Source organism: Conger conger, chromosome 19, assembly GCF_963514075.1.
Source record: "Conger conger chromosome 19, fConCon1.1, whole genome shotgun sequence".
Classification (NCBI taxonomy): Eukaryota; Metazoa; Chordata; class Actinopteri; order Anguilliformes; family Congridae; genus Conger; species Conger conger.
This window is the reverse complement of record NC_083778.1, coordinates 9,298,629-9,318,026: the sequence shown is the minus strand read 5'-3', so window position 1 is coordinate 9,318,026 and position 19,398 is coordinate 9,298,629. Positions and strand designations below refer to the sequence as shown.

General features: G+C 47.4%; 2 protein-coding genes across 3 annotated transcripts in view; both read left to right on the top strand.

Moving 5' to 3' along the window:
• Positions 1-892: 892 nt before the first annotated feature.
• On the top strand, positions 893-9,154 carry si:ch211-214j24.10 (uncharacterized protein LOC558894 homolog). Its single transcript, XM_061228971.1, has 4 exons — positions 893-1,016; positions 4,967-5,659; positions 6,367-6,399; positions 7,263-9,154. The coding sequence occupies exons 1-4, from the start codon at positions 1,001-1,003 to the stop codon at positions 7,310-7,312; spliced, it is 792 nt and encodes a 263-aa protein (XP_061084955.1). The 5' UTR covers positions 893-1,000; the 3' UTR covers positions 7,313-9,154.
• Positions 9,155-12,249: 3,095 nt separating this feature from the next.
• The window catches only part of mlc1 (modulator of VRAC current 1), an 11,942-nt gene continuing 4,793 nt past the window's right edge, over positions 12,250-19,398 (top strand). Inside the window, exons 1-7 of one of the 2 annotated variants that reach the window (XM_061229675.1) lie at positions 12,250-12,335; positions 13,843-14,111; positions 15,108-15,197; positions 15,632-15,685; positions 16,171-16,272; positions 18,474-18,572; positions 18,771-18,842. In XM_061229675.1, the coding sequence (XP_061085659.1) occupies positions 13,902-14,111; positions 15,108-15,197; positions 15,632-15,685; positions 16,171-16,272; positions 18,474-18,572; positions 18,771-18,842 (627 nt within the window). In that variant the 5' untranslated portion in view covers positions 12,250-12,335; positions 13,843-13,901. Of the gene's footprint in view, positions 12,336-13,842; positions 14,112-15,107; positions 15,198-15,631; positions 15,686-16,170; positions 16,273-18,473; positions 18,573-18,689; positions 18,843-19,398 lie in introns of both variants that reach the window. The other variant, XM_061229674.1, reaches the window with a different exon arrangement.

The following is a 19,398-nucleotide window of genomic DNA, read 5'->3' as shown; positions in this document are numbered from 1 at the left end:
AAGGTTTTAGACTGGCCAAGTCAAGCACTCGACTGTATCCCTCTCCCTCTCTACGTGCACCTGGCGGTCGAGCTGCACGTTCACGCCTCACGGTTCCTCAGTGGTGGAATGACCTGCCTACCACTGTCAGAACAGCAGAATCCCTCCCCCTATTTCGACGCAGACTCAAAACCCACCTTTTCAAACTCTACCTTAGTCCTCCCTCCTGACTTCCCCTGCCCCTCCTTTCTGATATCCCTATCCTTGTCTAACCCCCCCCCCCTCCCAAAAAAAAAAAAAAAAAAAAAAAAAATTCTGATGACAACTATGTTTAGAACAGCATTTCCTGTGTATTTTGCTAGTTTCTGGATGTGATGCTCTGACTTATGGTACAACCTATGCACTTGTAAATCGCTTTGGATTAAAAGCGTCTGCCAAATGACTAAAATGTAAATGTAAATGTAATCCCAATTGAGCATGCATTTCACCTCCTGAAGAGGAGATTGAAGGGAAAAGCCCCCCAAAACAAAAAACTGAAAGAGGCTGCAATAAAAGCACAAGCAACTGCGTGTGATGAACTTTCTTGATTCCTAGATTCCTTTTTAGGCTCTCTGCCTTTTGAAATATCTCGCTCAAATATGTTACTAAAATATAGTACTGGGAAATGTTACTCTAAACTGATATTTGGAAGATTTAAAAAATAGAGTCTGGAAAAACAGAAAAAGAAAATCCAGGTGTTATGAGAGACTACGTCGGTCTGCTTGAAGAGCCAATGTTATGCATAATCTGTGTTACAGTTGTAATGTTTCACTCATTTCTCTTTTTGGAGTTGAGAGTTTAACGCGGCGGTTGGCCACTCCCCGCCCTTTTTATTTTCCCTCCCCTCTGCCGCTTATATATCCGCCTCGGTTAGTGCTCACTTCCACCCGGGTGTATTCATGCTTTGCTCCACCACTTAGCAAGCAGCAATCGGTCCCGTTTAACTCTCCTCAACGTCCACATCGGAAATACAAGACAGAACATGCATATTAAGACAGGTAACATTAGCTACATGTCTGTGTTTTACATTGCGATCGCATTCAAACGGTTTAATTGGTGACTCGGTAGCGCTAGCTAAGAAACTCATTTGGGACGTTTTTAAGTGTCAAGGTTTCCACGTTTTAAGAAGCCGAGCAAGCTAGCCAAGTGTTACGAAACGCTTAACTAGCACTAGCTTCTGTGTTAGCTAGCTGATTTGCGTTCCTCTTTTAAGTTCCAATAATATTGAAACTCGCTTTGGTTTTCGCATTTAGCTGGATAACTTTTGATGTCTCGCTCTATAGCAAGTTGGCTTGCTGGCAAGTAAACTTTGTTACTCGTTGTACTGTAGTACTAAGAGTTGGCTAAGTTAGCCGCTAACAAGCTAACTTGGCTAGCTAACTTCGTCTGGCCTGGAGCGTTGAAGAGCTTGTTCGTTCAAGCTAGCTTGCCAGTTTGCTACTAGCTAGCCTCTTTTGAAGAGAAATGATCCAGTGAGCTACACTTATGTAACTTACATGCTTGGTAATTGGGAATCGCCTATGTTTGGTGACTGGCAGCTTTTTCTATCTTGAATGCTAAATATTTTCTGAATCTGTAGATAGCTAGGCTAGCTAAATAGTTTGCTACCAAGTGTTAGCCAGTCGTGCGGCAGCGCTGTTTGTCTGATTTTCTTCGAGAAGTTCTTGCCAATGCTTGCTAGAACAATCCAGAATCGCTTACGTTAGTCAGCTTGTTGCATGGATTACAATTATATTAACTGTTTGAAGTCTGCTTTAAGAGTTTGAAAGGGTTTGTCGATCGATCTGCTATCCGTCGGCTATGTTGCCGAGTTGTACTTGGCTAGCTGTAGTTGGCTAAAACTCCACAAAGTCTTGAGCCAACACAGGTGGACGTTTTAGTAGCATCAAGTTGCCTATCGAATAACTTCCATGTTTAGTGTCCGTATTATAGCCTTCACATTAAAGTGCGCAGAATGGCTGTCCGCCCAAATTCTGCGTACCCATCAAGTCGGACTAGTTAGGCTAACCAGCTAGCAATGTGAAACATGCGATTTGTTAGTTCAGATGTGGATGAAGCGTGGTCTACCATAGCCCGCTAAGCAAGCAACATCCTACAATGGTGTTAGTTTGGTGTCACTAGCTACAGTAACATAGCGACGGTAAATTGTTGTGCTTTACCTGCTCGTTTTTTACTCTTGTCTGGGTTTTCTTTTCATGTTGGTGACGACAAATTCATAATTCAAAGGTAAAGTGTCGGACAGACTTGATTTCGTCAGCTGCCTCGAACGTATAGGCTAGCATACATTTAGTTTTTCAACAATTCCCTACACTTGTTCCCTAACTAGGCTGTTTAATTTTATTGTTGCTTATTTTCAAATATAAATGCTTATCTATATTCTAAATATACTATATACTCAGCCTTCAGTTTCATAATATGTTGCGTGATACAAATTCAATATATTCATTTACATGTAGCCTTTTCCATTATGAACAGCCATTTAAGCCTGTCAACCTTGAGAAACTGCCATCCCACTCAAGAGGGATTTGTTGCATGGCGGCGTTTGAAAATTCTTTAAATAGCAGGGTTTCCCGCAAACAAATGTGACAATTTGCCTTCACTCAGACGTTATTACGTGATACAGGCAGCCGCTGACCTCGTTCTGCGTTCGGCAGTGCACAATTCTAAAACCAGAACGTGCTGCCACCATCATACAATAACTTCAGTGGGATGAAACGATGGATTCGGTTCAAATGCAGTCAAATTGCAGATCGTCCCTTGTGATTCAATCTCGACTTTCCTAGTGGTTGTAAGCGGTTGCTGCACGAAGCTAGGTGCCTGTCACGTCATTTGGCGTCTGATTCATAGTCATAAGGTTAAGTCCTGTATCCAAGTCAGGGGTGTAGGTGCAGCTTATTCCCAGCCAAGCACCTGACTCAGAAAAGGGCCTTGACTAGGAGAGTCGTGGCCGTCATATAATATGACATTTTGTAACAATTCTAACCATAACCCTAATGGAAATGGAAACCGAAAGAAAACTCACCCGTATCAATTCTTGTGCCGAGACCCAGTTCATACTTTGTTGAGAAACGCTACCGGAATGAGACGGTATTGTCCAAAATCGCATTGATTTCATTCCTGGGCTGTCAAACTGAGCAAAGACTATCAATGATAAAGTAGTTTTGCATCTAATGCATACTGTCGGATTCCAAATTATCTTACTGTGCTACAATGGCAGTACATTGCCACTGAATAATGGACACAATTGTTGCTCGAACCATTTGTTTACTTTAGAAATATTAAGTTTGAAATTGTCATGTTTATGTCATACTGTCTGTGTAGGGTTTTTCGTTTACCGCACACTTACAAATGTGTGTCTGAGACTTGGTAAACATTTTAGCGTTAACATTTTCGCTTTCGGAACCTTTGTTCTTTGGCCTTGTTTGCATAGAAATCTTTAAGTAAAATCTATACCTAGGAGGACAGAGCATAAATCTCAATTTACCTTATCCGGAACATTCTAGGATTTCCCTTACGAACGCATGACAAAGACATGAATAAAATACGTAATTGTCGGTGCGTTTATTTTCATATCTGTCATATGAATGATTAGGCAAATAAGGTTGCAGGTATTAGTGTCATGTCTTCCCTTCAGCTGTTTAGCCTATGACTTAACCAATTCATACGCCCTCAGGGCGTTCATGTCTAGACACGATTGTTGAATACCTGCCAGTTTGTAGGTAAATGACGAGATTGGCTGAACAGCTTGTTCTTGTCATGGCACCACATTTCTGATGCAACCGAATGTGTTATAATAACTCGGAGTTTCTCGCCCAGTAATGTATAACTGTAGTGAATTTTTGTTTGAGAAATGTGTGTTGGTTTAGAAAGGATTGATGCCGTTTTGTTTCATAACTCACGGTTGTAAGCACCGGCTCTCTTTGGCTTGGAGATTTGTCAGTCATAAACATAGACTTTTGTTTATTGCACTCCATTCACCAGAAACGAAAGCAAAACAGGGAAGTCCCACAGAACTGTTATCCCTCTGTTTCCGGTGTAACTAGTGGAACTTGTTATCGTCTGGCCTTGGAAGTTATCCTGGACATGAGTGTTTGCTCAGTGCCATGTCTGAAAGTGCCGAGTCATGTGACATGTGGTGTTATGGGAGCCGGTGTTGTGCAACAGGATGGCATGTTGTGCGATGTCATTTCCTGTGACGTAATTCCCTGTATGTGATACTATGGGCTCATTCCAATCACTTATTTTTCTCTATTTATTTTTCATTTTTTTTACCTGGAAATGGATTTTTCCAACCTGTTAAATGTTCCTTGAAGGAGCAAGAAGTAGAAGTTAGGAACTTCTACTTTTTCCTTTGAGCAAGAAAACATGAATTGGCACATCCTTTTCTTTTTTTTTTTGGCGGAAATATTTTTTTCTGGAAAGCCACCTCTCCCCGTCTGCCACACCTGAACCTGACGTGGATTCAAACTGTCGTTTTGAAGGAGCGAGGACATTCCATTTGCCTAATTCACCTTTTCTCACTTTCCCTGTCCTCATTTCTTCATTTCTGAGCCACTCCTGACGGGTGGAGAGAGTAGAGAAAAGAAAGATTGTAAAAGAAAAATAAGTGATTGAAATGAGCCCTGCGCTGTGCTTCTGTATGGTGTGAGGTAATGTGTAACTGTGGTTACATATGTGGCCCTGTGCTATGGTGTAGTGTGAGGTAATGCATGACCTTGGTTACATATGTGGTCCTGTGCTGTGGTGTGAGGTAATTGCGTACATATGTGGTCCTGTGCTATGGTGTAGTGTGAGGTAATGCGTAACTGTGGTTACATATGTGGTCCTGTGCTATGGTGTGGTGAGGTAAAGGTGTAACCTTGGTTACATGTGTGATACCGTGCTATGGTGTGGTGTGAGGTAATGGCGTAACCGTGGTGACGCTCCCTCCCTCTCTCTCCCTCCGCAGGCACGTGGGAGACGAACAACACCGTCTGCGAGGCCGACGCCCTGTACGACTCCGCCCTGGTCTCCCCCCCCAACCCCGAGCCCCCCGTCCGGAACCGCCGCCTGTCCCCCGGCTCGGCCGAGTGCGGAGGGGGGGGCGGGGGCGGCAACCGCACGCGGGGCAAGTCCGACGCGCCCCCCCCTCCCTCCTCCTCCTCCTCCTCCTCCGAGCACAGAGCCCACCTGAAGGGCCGCGGCCTCCGGAAGCTTCCGGAGGGCCCCCGGGGGGGCCGGGCGCGACCGGTGGAGCGGGCCCGCTGGGCGGGGGAGGGCCTCTCTCTGCTCAAGCCCCCCCCGGCTTTCCCGGTGCAGGACAGCCCCGCCAAGCTGCAGCCGGCCGTCAGCTACGCCTCCAAGGTGAAGTCGGGCGGGGCCGGCGCGGGCCCCGAGGAGCCCCCCGCCATCGGCGTGCTGCTGCAGAACCAGTGGGGCCTCAGCTTCATCAGCGAGGGGCCCCCGCCGCAGAACGGGCCCTCTTTCGGGGCGCCCACGTGCTTCCCCGCGGACACCCCCGCCCCAGAGACTCGCACAGAGACCCCGCCTCCCGCCACGCCCCCCCTCCGCCTCGGCCAGTGTCGCGAGGAGACGGACACCTCCGGGGAGCTGCTGCTCGGCTGTCGCCACCTAGTGGAGGCGTTGCGCTATCACACCCGAGGTACGGGCAGGCCCGCCCTTCGCTCTGTTTTAATCGGATGGGGGACTAAACTGAATATCCAGTTACAAATCACTTAGTGTGGTGACTCCTAACTGCCCGACCAACGTTGAAATGCATCATTAGCTGTGTCTGGTTACACCGTGGCAGTCCTGGAATGCCCGTCTTAAAATGGCCGCAAACGTGTCCCTTGAGATTTTTCCGGAACGTTGCAGACGGTTCATAGTATGCCCAAACTTTTGAGGCTAAACCTTTGTTTGTTTTGCACGCCAGGCACACCCAGATATGTTTTGTTGCCGCTTCTTGTGTGTACTCTAGTTGAGCTGAATAAATGTGGAAGTCACAGGTTCCTTAAACCTTGAATAGCCTCACTTTTAAAGTGGGAAATTAGAGGGCGTGGGGAGGTATTTTGTTTTCTGTCACAGAGAAGCAGAATTATCCTTTGCCCTGGGCTACAGATTTTAGTCTCGGCCACATAGAAACTTCATAAAAGTGCATAAAAAGTCTTAATTCTCCCAGTGAACTGCAAACAGTCTTTCTTTAACCGAACAAGCAGAAAAGTTTAGCCTGTTCTGAGATTAAAAGGCTTGTGTACTGTGGTCTTTGAATAATTTGTTTTTGGCTCGTATATACAATGCATCTCATTTGTAAGGAATGTTCAGCAATATTTTGTCTGGTTTGTGTGCTAATTGGACTTTCTCTGTTTTCAGAATGGAACGTGCTCTCCAACAAGCAGAAACAAGGTAAGACGCTTCTCTGTTTCGGGACTGGTCTTCCACTGTGCAATCGATCTCATTACCGCCCCCTAGTGTTTAGAAGCGTTTCGGCATGGGTCGCACGTATTCTCCGAAGTGTGGCAATAAACGGTAATGCGCGGAACGAAGCGATGACGTCACACAACGCCCCGAAACGGAGCGTGCTCAGTTGCGCTTTACCCGGGCCAACCGCTGCTGACACTCGCATATCCGTTCCAGCCGAGGTCTTAAATGGGCGACCGGATCTGTTTTTATACGTGCAGGAGACACACAGTGGGGCCACGCTCCTAACTCGATACAGCCACACGTTATCATCTGTGCATTGGCGCCGATCGACCACATTGCACTATCCATTTAGATTGAGCAAAAAGTGGGTCGATTCAGTAGCCAAATGTTGTTTTAGCTGGTATAAGGACACCATGATCTCTACCTAGCAATAGCTGAAATGCCCTTTTCTCATGGGTTATGTTTTATAATCCGTTTGCATTTTCCAATTCAATTCACTATGCAACGTTAGCCATGTGTAGGCGAACATTTAAGTTATTTTACTTGAACATTACATTATTGGCATTTGGCAGACGCTCTTGTCCAGAGCGACGTACAGTTGATTAGACTAAGCAGGAGACCATCCTCCCCTGACCCAGTCATGTACCTTAACGCTACAGGCCGCCCATTAATGTAATGGAGAGGTCCACAGCAGTGCCTCTGCGGTGACGCCAATTCCGGTAAAACCCCCCTCCCCCCCCCTACACACGTGTCACGAGCAGGTGGCGTTTCTGATGCTGTGGTTTTTTTTGTTCCCTTTTTGTTTTGTTCCTGACACCCACTGCTGTTTTCTCCAACCTTTTCAGGGTCTACCAAGGTCATCTGGTACAAGAACTCTGCAGATGAACCAGCCTAACACATGCTGATCTGCTTCTAACACCCACCCACACTCACTCACTCACGCGCGCACACACACACACACACACACACACGCGCATACAGTTAAGTATTTACTCGGGGTGTTGACAGTTTGCTTTTTGCACTTTTAAACGATATTTTTACCGTGCTATTCCATAAACATTGAAACGTTAATTCGCTACATAATGTCTTTGTAAACCGCAAATGTCTTTAGACGGGCGCATTGCTATGCTTCACGTCTTCCGCATTTTTCAGAGAAAAGATATGTCTGTTCACTATATGTTCTCAAAGAAGCGTGTTCGTTTGATGCTATCGGGACGTAGACTTCCACACCTTAAATGTGTGGGCCATAGGAAAGGGCTTGAGCTGCATTATAGGTGTACACTGAGCTGATGGCGTTGCTGGGGTTTGACCGACATTCGTCCAACTTGTGTAAATGCACGACGTTTTATTCGCAAACTCAATTCGGTGAGTTGGCTTTAGTGACTGCTGAACTCTGAAACCGTTTGTGAGCGTAGGTATTTTTCCGCTTTTAAGTATTAGGCAAAGTCGGTGTTGGTCGGTCCCCCGCAAAGGTTCAGCGGTAAAACCAAATACTAGTGGCCCGAGGAACGTTGAGGTGAAGATTATCTGCGTTTCCTGACTTACTCAGGGAAAAAAATAAAATAAATCACGTCCCTAGTTTCAAAAAAAAAAAACCCCACTCCATTTAACACCGTTGTATTTGTATTTATCTTCTTTCTACTTCTGAAACGCAGCCTACTGACAGATTTGTTTGTTTGTTTGTTTTGCCTTGATGAATATATTGTCGACGGTGATTGGCTACAAGGTCTGACCCCATACACTGTGTGCCCAAATCCCATGGGGGTGTTTAGGTTTGGGGTCAGTCTAGGATATTTGGCTCAAAATGGAGACTGTTTGGATGCGCACGGAGTCGTAGTTGATCCCAGATCAGCGTAAATCGCACTCTTAACCTGCTGTGTGAACGGAAACCGGGAAAGTGGTAGCCACAAGTAGAGCAGAGACATTTTGCTTTTGAGCTCGCTTTCATCACTGTAAAACACGCTACGATATTTTTACGTCTAATTATCGTTTAATTGGTTAAAAATGTCGGTTATTTTTTTGTGCGCATCAACACTCTTGGTATCTACTCGGTTGCACGAACGCACGGTGCACTCACGCAAAACACACACGCAAAACACACACGCAAAACACACACACAAAACACACACACGCACACACACACACACACACACGCTCCGGACTAATGTCTTGAAAGGAGAAGGATGGACGGATTTCTTCCCCGACGCCTTACGAAGAGCCTGCCTCACATCCGGACCTGGAGCTCGAATGTACAGACTGGGGGGCTGTCACTTTAACAAAGAACTGCAGTCTTATCGCACGGACCTTTTTTTTTTTAATTTAATTTTTTTTTTAAAGATCTCCCTGAAATGCGAGTGATCAATCAAGCACTTTCTGATCTATTGTAACCTGGTTCGTTGTACGTAGTCCCATCAGACTCTGACTGTTTAAGAGCACAGCTTTGAAATGTAATAATAATCCTAATTATTTCTTTTTTTTTTTGTTTGGCTTTTTCTGTTTTCACTGGAAACGGATGTTCGTTTCTGTCGAGTTTACACACGGACGGGAGAGCCAAGTCACCTATTTGTTGGTTTGTTTTGGTTTTTCAATTATTATTTTTTCTTTCTTTTTTTTTTAAAACCCTGTAGGGATTGTGGTCACAGATAATTGCCTTGCCTGATTTGAACTACACTGGAAGAGATTAAGAATTTAAACGCGAACAGTATTTCATAATAAAAAATGAACGCAAGATATTGTATCACCTTTGTGGCGTCGCAAATCATTTGGCTCGTTTAAGGATTGCTGGGTGAATGCGCACGAACACCTCTTAAGCTTGACAGGTTTTATTGATGTGTCTTTGTAAAGTCTTGCATAAAAGCTGCAGTAAGCTTTTGTACGCACTGCTTCCATGTTTATAGGTGTCCATGACCGCCACTACTTACCATGCAACACTTCCGTACCGGTGAACATTTCATTCGGCAATGGTGAAGCATTGTATAACAGCGCTCCTAGTGGCAGTTTGTTGGTGTTGGCATTTAGAAAGGTCTAATTTGATTTGGTCAGGTGAGTTGTGGAGGCCGGGGGTGCACAACTCCGGTCCTCGAGGGCTGGTCTGCGTTCTGGTTTTTGTTCCAATCAATTGCCTTGTATTTGCAGGCGGCTCTATACATTACCCTGGTTCCCGCCTATACTTGAGCACAGTAAAATCATGAGGATACACGTGCAGTCTGCAGCTGTTGCCAGTACTCATACACACGTCAGATAAGACGTGATTGAGTCAATTAAATCATTAAGACCAGAAGCTGGCACATAATCCTGAAACGGATCAGTCCTTGTGCACCCCTGCTTTCGGCGGTTGGGTTTTTGGCTGAAAGTGTGTTCCAAAAATCTGCGTTTGAGTTCTTTTAAAAAGATAAATGTCAGGGTTTATTTTATGCTCATAACGTTCTTTCTCTTAAATAAATTTGGCAACTAGATGTATGTAAATAAATAAAAGACTTGCCATGAAAGTGATTGAAGATTGCTTTTTTGGAAATGTACCGAGTAAGACTGCGATGGCAACTTTAAACAAGCCTCTGGGTTGATTCAAATGTGCCGTGTTTATCAGAAAGCGCTGTCCTTAAGTGCAATTGAGCTCTCATAGGCACTGCATAGCACCTCCATGATTACTACATACGTAAGTATGCGTGAATGGTGTGCATAAGTATAGTGCCTACAGAAAGTATTCAGACCCCTTCGCTTTCTCCGCACTTTGTGTTGTAGATTTCTGCTCATCAATCTACTCAATAACCCATCATGACAAAGTGGAACCTTGTCATTCGAACACGCAATCAACTGGGCATATGATAATAAAAAGACTTTTTAAATTGCTTCTCACTGCGTACGCCTTTTCAATCCGTTCCAGTGACCGATGAATTTGTAAAATGTGTGATTTTAATTCTGAATTGATCGCTCCTTTTAAATCAACTTGCATGCCCTTGTCTCTGAAGTTTTGCGATACGGCGCCCCGTCATCGCCGCCCTGTGACGGCTCCTTTTTCGGGGAGGTGGCAGAGGCTTCCCGGTAAATCGCCCGAGGGGGGGAGGTGGAGGAGGCGAGAATGAGGAAAGCGGCTGGGGGCGAAGAGTTACACAACAGCCGGCCGAACAGGCTCCTCATTGTCCTCGGCGCCGTTTGCCTGCGCCGTGAACGCGAGTTACTGTACCGTACAGCGCCGCGCTGTCCGGGCGAAACTGCGCGAAGTATGCGCGGTCTCAAAGTGCGTTGGAAAAGGGGGGAACTCCCCCGAACTGTCACTTGGCTTGATTGATCACCAACGTGCTACTGTGGGCGAAAAAGCCGATTTTATGTGGCCATGTCGTTTGTATTTAAGTGGCCGACTCTGTGTTCTTGAACAGCAGTTGTGAATGCTATCCACGCAGATTAGAAAATCGTAATTGGTAACTATTTTGTATCAAGGCATCTTCCTGCTTTAAACAACAGCGACACTGTCACAGTGTTAAATGAGTATCCAAGGATACAGACGCCCAGATAATTCGTGGGGAGGGGACCCTGCAGCACGGTCGAGAGCGAGACTGCACAGGTCGATTCTTTGACAACTCCTTCCTTCTCCTCCCCCTCTATCCATCTCTCGCTCTCCCTCCCTCCCCCCTCTCTCCCGCACTCTCTCTCTCTCTGTCCCATCTCCCCCTTTCTCTCTCCTGCGTAAAAACAAACTTTTCTTCTCTCGATAACGTATTCTGCAAGCTGTAAAACGTTGGTCAACTGAGGAAAAAGACCATTTTTAAACTGGACAGTCATTTTTTTGCTTGCTACCGAATGTTTTCTCCCATTTGTGTTTCTTCCTGTTTTTATTTTATGTATATATACATTATATAATATTATTGTACTTGTGCGTTTGTTTGACTGTCATCGTGCGGGAGGGAATTCTTGGGAAAATGGCCGCCCTCTGAAGTTGTGGCCTTGGCTTCCCCTTGACCCTGCTCTTTTGTTCCGAAGCCAGTTTATCGGGAGGAACACCTCGGGAATGTTTTGCGGTCGCTAGGTTTTCGCTCTGGAATTGGCCCTGACCCGGTTCTGCAGAGACGACCGCGAGGGCGTGGCCGAGTCAAACGGGACCCTCTTCGGGCTTCTTCTTTGGCCCGGCTTGATTTACAGCCTTGTTTTGGGACGTGAACCTGCTGGGGCCTGACGTAAGAGGGGGGCCGCTGTGGGGGTCCGAACCCTTGTGGGTCGCCCCCCAATCCTGCCCGATGTTGGCAGGGATTAAAGTGCACAAAAACAATCCAAATGGAGCACACCTCCAGCAGAAATATATCAGTGGAGGGGAGGGAGATGCTCTGCTGGTGGCATCGGAAAAAAAGAAAAGGTGTGGGGGGAGTTGGGGGGGGGGGGGGGGGGGGTGTGCAATCTTTATTACATAAAAATGCAAATCCATATGTCACACGCACCGCAGCCGAAAGGCTTTGACGCAGTTCTGATGATGAGGAAACCGCACATGTTGTGGTGGGGGGGGTGTTTGGGGGGAGGGTCCTGAAGCGATTTCTTCGACAGCCCCCCTCCTCCCCCTGACCCCCGAAGCCTCATTGTCATTCAGAGGCCGTGCCTCGGAAACCCCCCGCTCGCCCCCCCCCCCCCGCCCTCCACCCCTCCGTTTCCCTGGGTGCTGGCAGCTCTCGAGGATTGGAGGTTTTTTTTTTTTTTTTTGTTCTCCTCTTTGAAAGGATCCTGTTCCAAAACTTTTTTTTTTCTTCTCTCTTCCCTTCCCTCTCAAAGAGGGGATGTGAGGGGGTGGGTGGTGGGGCGGGGGGGTTGGGGGGCTGACCGAACTGAGAAACAAACTCCTTCTCCGGAGCCAAGGACTCCGGTTTCTGGAGGGGGAAGCAGACAGACGGACGGATCTGCTGAAGGCTTCGCCGGACACACGGACGCACGCACAGGTGGGTCTGGGAGGCAGGTGAGGTGTGAGAGAGAGAGGGGGTGGGAGGGAGGGATAGAGAGAGATATAGAGGGGGGAGGGAGAGAGAGGGCAATTCGGGAGTAAGAGCTGAAAATGCCCACAGGAAAACAGCAGGGTTGTTTTGAAAACAAGATGGCATCTTTGTGGTTTCACCTGCGCAAAGCTTGGTGGTTTCAAAACTGGCAGGAAAAAAAGTGTTTATTAGTGAAGTTGTTGGTTTTCAAGTCTCTGCAGGGTCTGTCTTTATTCTACCTGCCCGTCGATCTTCTCAGACGAGCTGGGATTTTAAGATGGTTTTTGCTGTGTTTTCGACACTTCTAGCTGGTTTGGGGCCGGTCTCTAGCTGGGAAGAGGGTCAAAGCTGGTTAAGCTGGGAGAATAAGTTGGTGGTCAACTGGTGACCTAGGTAGGTCAGCTGGTTGGCTCACTAAAAGTGTTGAAAACACGGTTTAGCCCAGCTTTAACCAGCTTAGGCTGGTCTAAACTGGAGTTTTCAGCAGGGTGACCAGAATCTGATTTGCAGAAAAGCCTCCCGCCATCTTTCCAGACAGTTCCACAATGTCACTTTACAAAACACCCCTGAATGTGCAATCGTAAAAAAGATTCATTGGATTTAAATATCCTCCGTTTTTGCCGGTTCTCACCACCAGGAGGCGATACACAGGTCCTGTAGATGCCTAACTATGTTTAGGACAAGGTATGCTGAATGTTTTGCGAAACGTTGTATAGATCAATTTCAATTTCGTTTGGCTTTTCAGATTGAATCTATAATGTAGGTACCGTGCCTTGAACCAGACAGTGTAATATGTTGTTATTGATTTTTCCAAAATAATCTCTTCACTGGATATAAACGACAGCTGTGTTCCCCATTGATTTGGCTCAATCTTCACTCGGCTATTGATGGGGTGTTCGGCAGGCAGGGACATTTGTTGAGTAAAGTCTGCCTTTCATCATCTTGCCTTACTTAACCTATCTACACTTATCTAACCTTCCAGGGGTCTTGCCGTCTCTTTTGATTGAAGGATAGATATTTAACTGCTATGACGTTTGGAAGTAGAAATAGCGCACACGTTTACTTCTCATCAGCCTCCTTATTACCAATGAAAAACGAGCATTAAATAAAAACCCTTATCAAGTGACATTTTCAATTGATAAAAATACAAGAAATGTCCTCATTTTGTTTCTTATCACTAGCTTCCTGTTGGTAGCCACTAGCCAGGAAGTGGCAAGAAATTGCCCACCAATCACAGTTGGCGTTGTTCTATTGGTTGTGAGCAATGCACTTTGTAATTGGCTGAGCTCCTCCCTCAAGGCCGTCTCGTCCCTAAGGACATCCCATTTTCCGAATCCACGTTTTCTCGATATCGCCGGCTGCGTACGAATTCGCGAACTTGAGCAGACTACTCGTACCACCTTCCAATGAAAACCCGTTGAGTACGAGTTGTATGAGGTTTCGATATTCGTAATGTCTGGTCCCCTCCCAACAGACGCCTGAACCAATCGGGGAGCAAGCCCGCCCGTTGGCTCCACAGACCCGCCCGTCACCATGCAGAGGGAGGAGCTGTCGGCGAGGGAGGAGTTTGGCTACGACCTCATGCCCACGTTGGAGCGGGCCACGGGGGGAACGGTCGGCCGGAGGTCTGAGAGGGACAGCTACACGGTGGACGTCAGGGCCAGCGACCTGCAGCTGCCCCGGGCCCCGGCCCTGCACCCCTGCCTCAGCTACCGCACCTGGCTCTACAGCGCCCTCATAGGGGTGAGAGGGGGAACTGCACCCGCCCACACGCGCCTTCCACAGCAGGGCTTGCCCGGCCATGTGCCACTGAGAGTATGCAGCCGTTCGTTCCCACCAATCACGACACCGGCTCTTTTCACTGATCGGTTCCCTCGTCTCTGGGTGAAGGTGTGATATTTGCCATGAGGAAGATTTATGGATGAGTTCCAGACAATGTTATATAACGGGCGAATATACTGCTCAAACTGCTGAACTCTTATATTCTGACAATATTCTGCTTTTCTGAGGGAACCGGAAAAGTAAGGGTTGTGTGTTGGAAAAGAAACTGAATATGTGGACTCATGTAAAGGATTAACTGTTAATTTGTGGATTTTAATGTGGCTTTACATTATCCGTTGTGCTGAGTGGTTAATTTTGGCACAGTGAGATGGCGGTGGATGTAATTATTGCTGTGTGTGTGTTGCTGTGCGTGTGTGTGTGCGTTCATGTATGTGTGCGTGTCTGTGTATGTGCGCATGTGTGTGTCTCTGTCTGTCTGTGTGTGTGTGTGTGTGCGTGTGTCTCTGTGTATGTGTGTGTCTATGTGTGTGTTTGTGTGTGTATGTGTGTGTGTGTGTGTGCGTGTGTGGCCCTGTGTATGTGTGTGTCTGTGTGTGTCTGTGTGTGTGTGTGTGTGGGTATGTGTGTGTGTGTGTGTGAGTGTGTATATGTATGTGTGTGTCTCTATGTATGCGTTTGTGTGTGTGTGTGTGTGTGTATATGTGTGTGTGTGTGTGTGTGTGTATATGTATGCGTTTGTGTGTGTGTGTGTGTGTGTGTGTATATGTGTGTGTGTGTGTGTGTGTGTGTATGTATGTGTGTGCGTGTGTGCGTGTGTGCGTGTGTGTGTGTGTGTGTGTGTGTGTGTGTGTGTGTGTGTATATATGTGTGTGTGTGTGTGTGTGTGTGTGTGTGTGTGTGTGTGTATGTATGTGTGTGTGTGTGTGTGTGTGTGTGTGTGTGTGTTTCATCCCTCAGGGCAGTTTGTTGATCACAGCGGGGTTCTCTCTCTACCTGGGCAACGTCTTCCCGGCTGCCATGGACTACCTGCGCTGTGCAGCGGGCTCTGTGAGTTTCCCACAGACTGACCCCAGATCAGCTCCTTTTCCTTAACAAGTCGCTGAAGATCAGGGTTTAAGACTGGTCCCAGATCAGTTCATAGGGGAAACGCTGTTTGAGAGTCAGTGCTCTGGGTGCTAAACATGCATCTGGCTGCCATAGTCAGAGGAGGAAAATCCAGGTTCAGAAAGTAAAAGTCCTCCCCGGTATTTTGTTCTGATCGCCTAGAATTGCTAATCCTAATTAGCGCAGTTCTTCAGGCAGGAGGTAGAATTGGTGAAACCAGCTGGTTGAGTTCATGGGTGGAAGAAACAAGGCTTTTCATTTCTGACCCCTGGACTTTCCACCATATTTAGTGCTATCACATGCTATGCTAATGATATTAGCGTAATTTTACGTAATGTATTTATCTGTATGTAATGTATATTTTTGTGTTTTTACAGAGCATTCCGACTGCCATTGCAAGCTTTGCGATCGCCAAGAACAGACACATCGCGGTGAGTGGGAGAGCCAACAATAGCTAACCCGAATGCGAAACTGCCCCAGCTAAACTGCCCTGCCCCCCGCTAAACTGCCCTGCCCCTGCTACACTGCCCCGCCCCAGCTAAACTGCCCCAGCTGAACTGCCCCGCCCCAGCTAAACTGCCCCGCCCCAGCTAAACTGCCCTGCCCCTGCTAACCTGCCCCCCGCTAAACTGCCCTGCCCCTGCTTCACTGCCCCGCCCCAGCTAAACTGCCCCAGCTGAACTGCCCCGCCCCAGCTAAACTGCCCTGCCCCTGCTAAACTGCCCCGCCCCATCTGAACTGCCCCGCCCCATCTGAACTGCCCCGCCCCAGCTAAACTGCCCCGTCCCAGCTAAACTGCCCCAGCTAAACTTCCCCAGCTAATTCCCAGTTAAAAAAACAAATGCGGAAGACACCATATGTATGTCACCGGCACGTGTCAGAAGTGTTGATTGGGAGAGCCGCTCTTGCTTTGCAGGTGTCAGATTTCCAGGTGGTGTTTGTGTCGACGTTCGCCATCACCACCACGTGCCTGGTGTGGTTCGGCTGCAAGCTGGTGTTCAGTCCCTCCGCCGTCAACGTGAGTCCGTCTGTAGCCGGGGGCGGACGGGTTTTCAAATTAGCTTCAGCTGTCAGGCAAACTAAGTCGTCGGTGCGCTTTAGTGGTAGGAAAAGGCGAGCATTGCTGGACTAAATGGCCTGTTCTTGCCATTATGCTATGCTACGCTATGCTATGCTATGCTATGCTATGCTATGCTATTACATTACATTATTGGCAGTCTTATCCAGAGCGACGTACAGTTGATTCGACTAAGCAGGAGACAATCCTCCCCTGGAGCAATGCAGGGTTAAGGGCCTTGCTCAAGGGCCCAACGGCTGTGCGGATCTCATTGTGGCTACACCAGGATTAGAACCACCGACCTTGCATGTCCCAGTCATTTACCTTAACCACGACGCTGCAGGCCGCCCTACATGCTATGCTATGCTATGCTATGCTATGCTATATTATGTTAACTGTATCATGCCAATGACTTTGATAAGCCTACCTCTGTGCTTAGCCCTTAGCGCTCACGAAGCACAGGATTGTGGGTAATGGCTCTGTGAATGCCATTCTCTCCAAGGGGCGCACTCTTTCCCATTATACCCACCCCTCGCCATGGAAACCTAGGCAGGCTCTTACAGGAGGGGCCTGACTCAGCTTCCCGGGGTTTCTAACAATGGGACGGGGCACTTTACGACCAAGTTTCATCAATAAAGATCCCATTCTTTCAGCAGAACCAGGGAGTAGGTGCAGCTTAGCTCAAACTAAATTCCGCACTTTTATCAATAACTATTTTATTGCTGTCACTGTATGAAAGCTTGTCAGGCCATGTTGTAGAGCTGGGGTGTCAAACTCCAGTCCTGGAGGGCCGCAGTGTCTGCAGGTTTAACTCCAGTCCTGGAGGGCCGCAGTGTCTGCAGGTTTAACTCCAGTCCTGGAGGGCCGCAGTGTCTGCAGGTTTAACTCCAGTACTGGAGGGCCGCAGTGTCTGCAGGTTTAACTCCAGTCCTGGAGGGCCGCAGTGTCTGCAGGTTTAACTCCAGTCCTGGAAGGCCGCAGTGTGTGCAGGTTTAACTCCAGTCCTGGAGGGCCGCAGTGTCTGCTGGTTTTTGGTGTGTTTCAGCACGAGAGATACATTTCAGAGGCTTTCATTGGTTAAAGCGTCCAGACACCTTGTTCTCAAGGCCTTAATTGGCCCTCCAGGACAGGAGTGTGACACCCCTGTTGTTGTTGGCAGGGACCCAATTTGCGATTGCAATCCTAAATTGAAAACTTGTTCTGTGATCAAATTCATTGGAGAAATGGTTCTCAAGTTTTCAGTGAATTGGTTCATTTAAATTCCAGAATTTTAACAGCATCCATGGCTATTAAAAACAGGATGTGGCTGCACTCTAAACGTGAAAAAGATAACCGCTTAGTAAATTCATGGGAATGCAACTGTGGGAGAACCAAAAACTAGCAAAGACGGGAGTTTGAGAACCGCTGTGCTGAACCAGGCTATCCTTCTCTTCTTTTGCTGATTAGGACTGACTCAGCAGCCTGTAGCCTCGCAGCTAAGGTACATGACTGGGGCAGCCTGTAGCCTAGCGGCTAAGGTACATGACTGGGGCAGCCTGTAGCCTAGTGGCTAAGGTACATGACTGGGGCAGCCTGTAGCCTAGTGGCTAAGGTACATGACTGGGGCAGCCTGTAGCCTAGTGGCTAAGGTACATGACTGGGAGGATGGTGGTTCAAGCCCAGTGTAGCAATGATAAGATCCTCACAGCTGTTGGGCCCTTGAGCAAGGCCCTTAAAAGTACAATAGGTAATTTTGGACTTCTAACAGTCAAGAGAGGAATTGCAGCAACAAGCACCCTCAAACTGCAACACTGTTCATCCCACTGTTTATCCCTTCTCTGTGAACGTGCTGACATTGAAACGCCATTGGCTGTGGCAGTTGGAACCGATTTTCAACCAATGAGCTTTAATTATTGTTCAGCGATACAATGTTTTGGTACAGAGTGACGGCCCGTCAACTGTATATTTAGATACCCAAATTTAAGGACGATAAACACAGTCCTGAACAATGTAACAATGTTTTAACACAAAAACCTATTGTATATTTAACCCCGTATTGCTCCAGGGATGGATTATCCTCTGCTTAGTCTAATGAACTGCAAGTGGCTTTGGACAAAAGCGTCGGCTATTTAACTGTAATGTAATGTGCTGTATGTTACTGATCCTCGGTTCTCTCCCTCTAGATCAACTTCAACCTGATCCTGCTGATCCTGCTGGAGGTGCTGATGGCCAGCACGGTCATTCTCTCCGCCCGCTCTGCGGAGGACTGCTGCCAAGGCAAGGTGCGAACGCGCTCCTCTCTTCCTCCGTTCATCCTGTTCATCTCTGCTTACGTCCGTGTCAGCGCACGTGAATGAGTCTGGCCGTGTCTCTCTTTCTCTCTCCACCTTTGTCTCTAGGTTTCTCTCCTAAACTTTCTCTCCTCCGTCTCCCTGCCCCGCCTCCTCCCCCCTCTCCGCTCCCCCCTCCCCCTCCTCCAGCCAGTCACCTGCGAGGGTCCCGTGGTTTTGACTCCGCCCACTTTCCCCGCCCGCCTGATCAAGGTCTACTCCGTAAGGCCCCCCCTCTTTCGCACGGAGCATTGCGGTATTGGGGTGGGGGTTAGCTGAGTGGAGTTAAGACAATACATTGACAGTGGAGGTACAGCTTTTGTTCTTCAAGGATCACATTTCCCAAATGTACCTTGGAAGTACAGTTATGTTCTCTTTGGGTATAAATGACGATGTTCTCCAAGAAAAAAGGTTAAAAAAAAACACCCCAGCGACAAGCATTTGTACCTTTATTTCTGAGAGTGTCACCTCCCTGGTAGAAAGCAGAGAGGAGCTCCTCCAATCAGTGAATACTTTGGAAAAATCTAACAGAACAAGGGCAACGGTCCTGAGTGGATAAACTCTGGCCTGTGGCTATTAGCCAGGAAGTATTGTCAGAGACTATTGACCAATCGCTGTTAATGTTACTGTATTGGCTGTTATCAACATCCTCCTTGATTGGTGCAGCTCTTCTGTTTTCCCCCAGGAGGGTGAGGACACCGCTGTCTTATCCCTGTTTTATTTCCCCTGGAATGAGTGTATTTATACATATGTGCAGTGTCACTCCATTGCCAAAAAT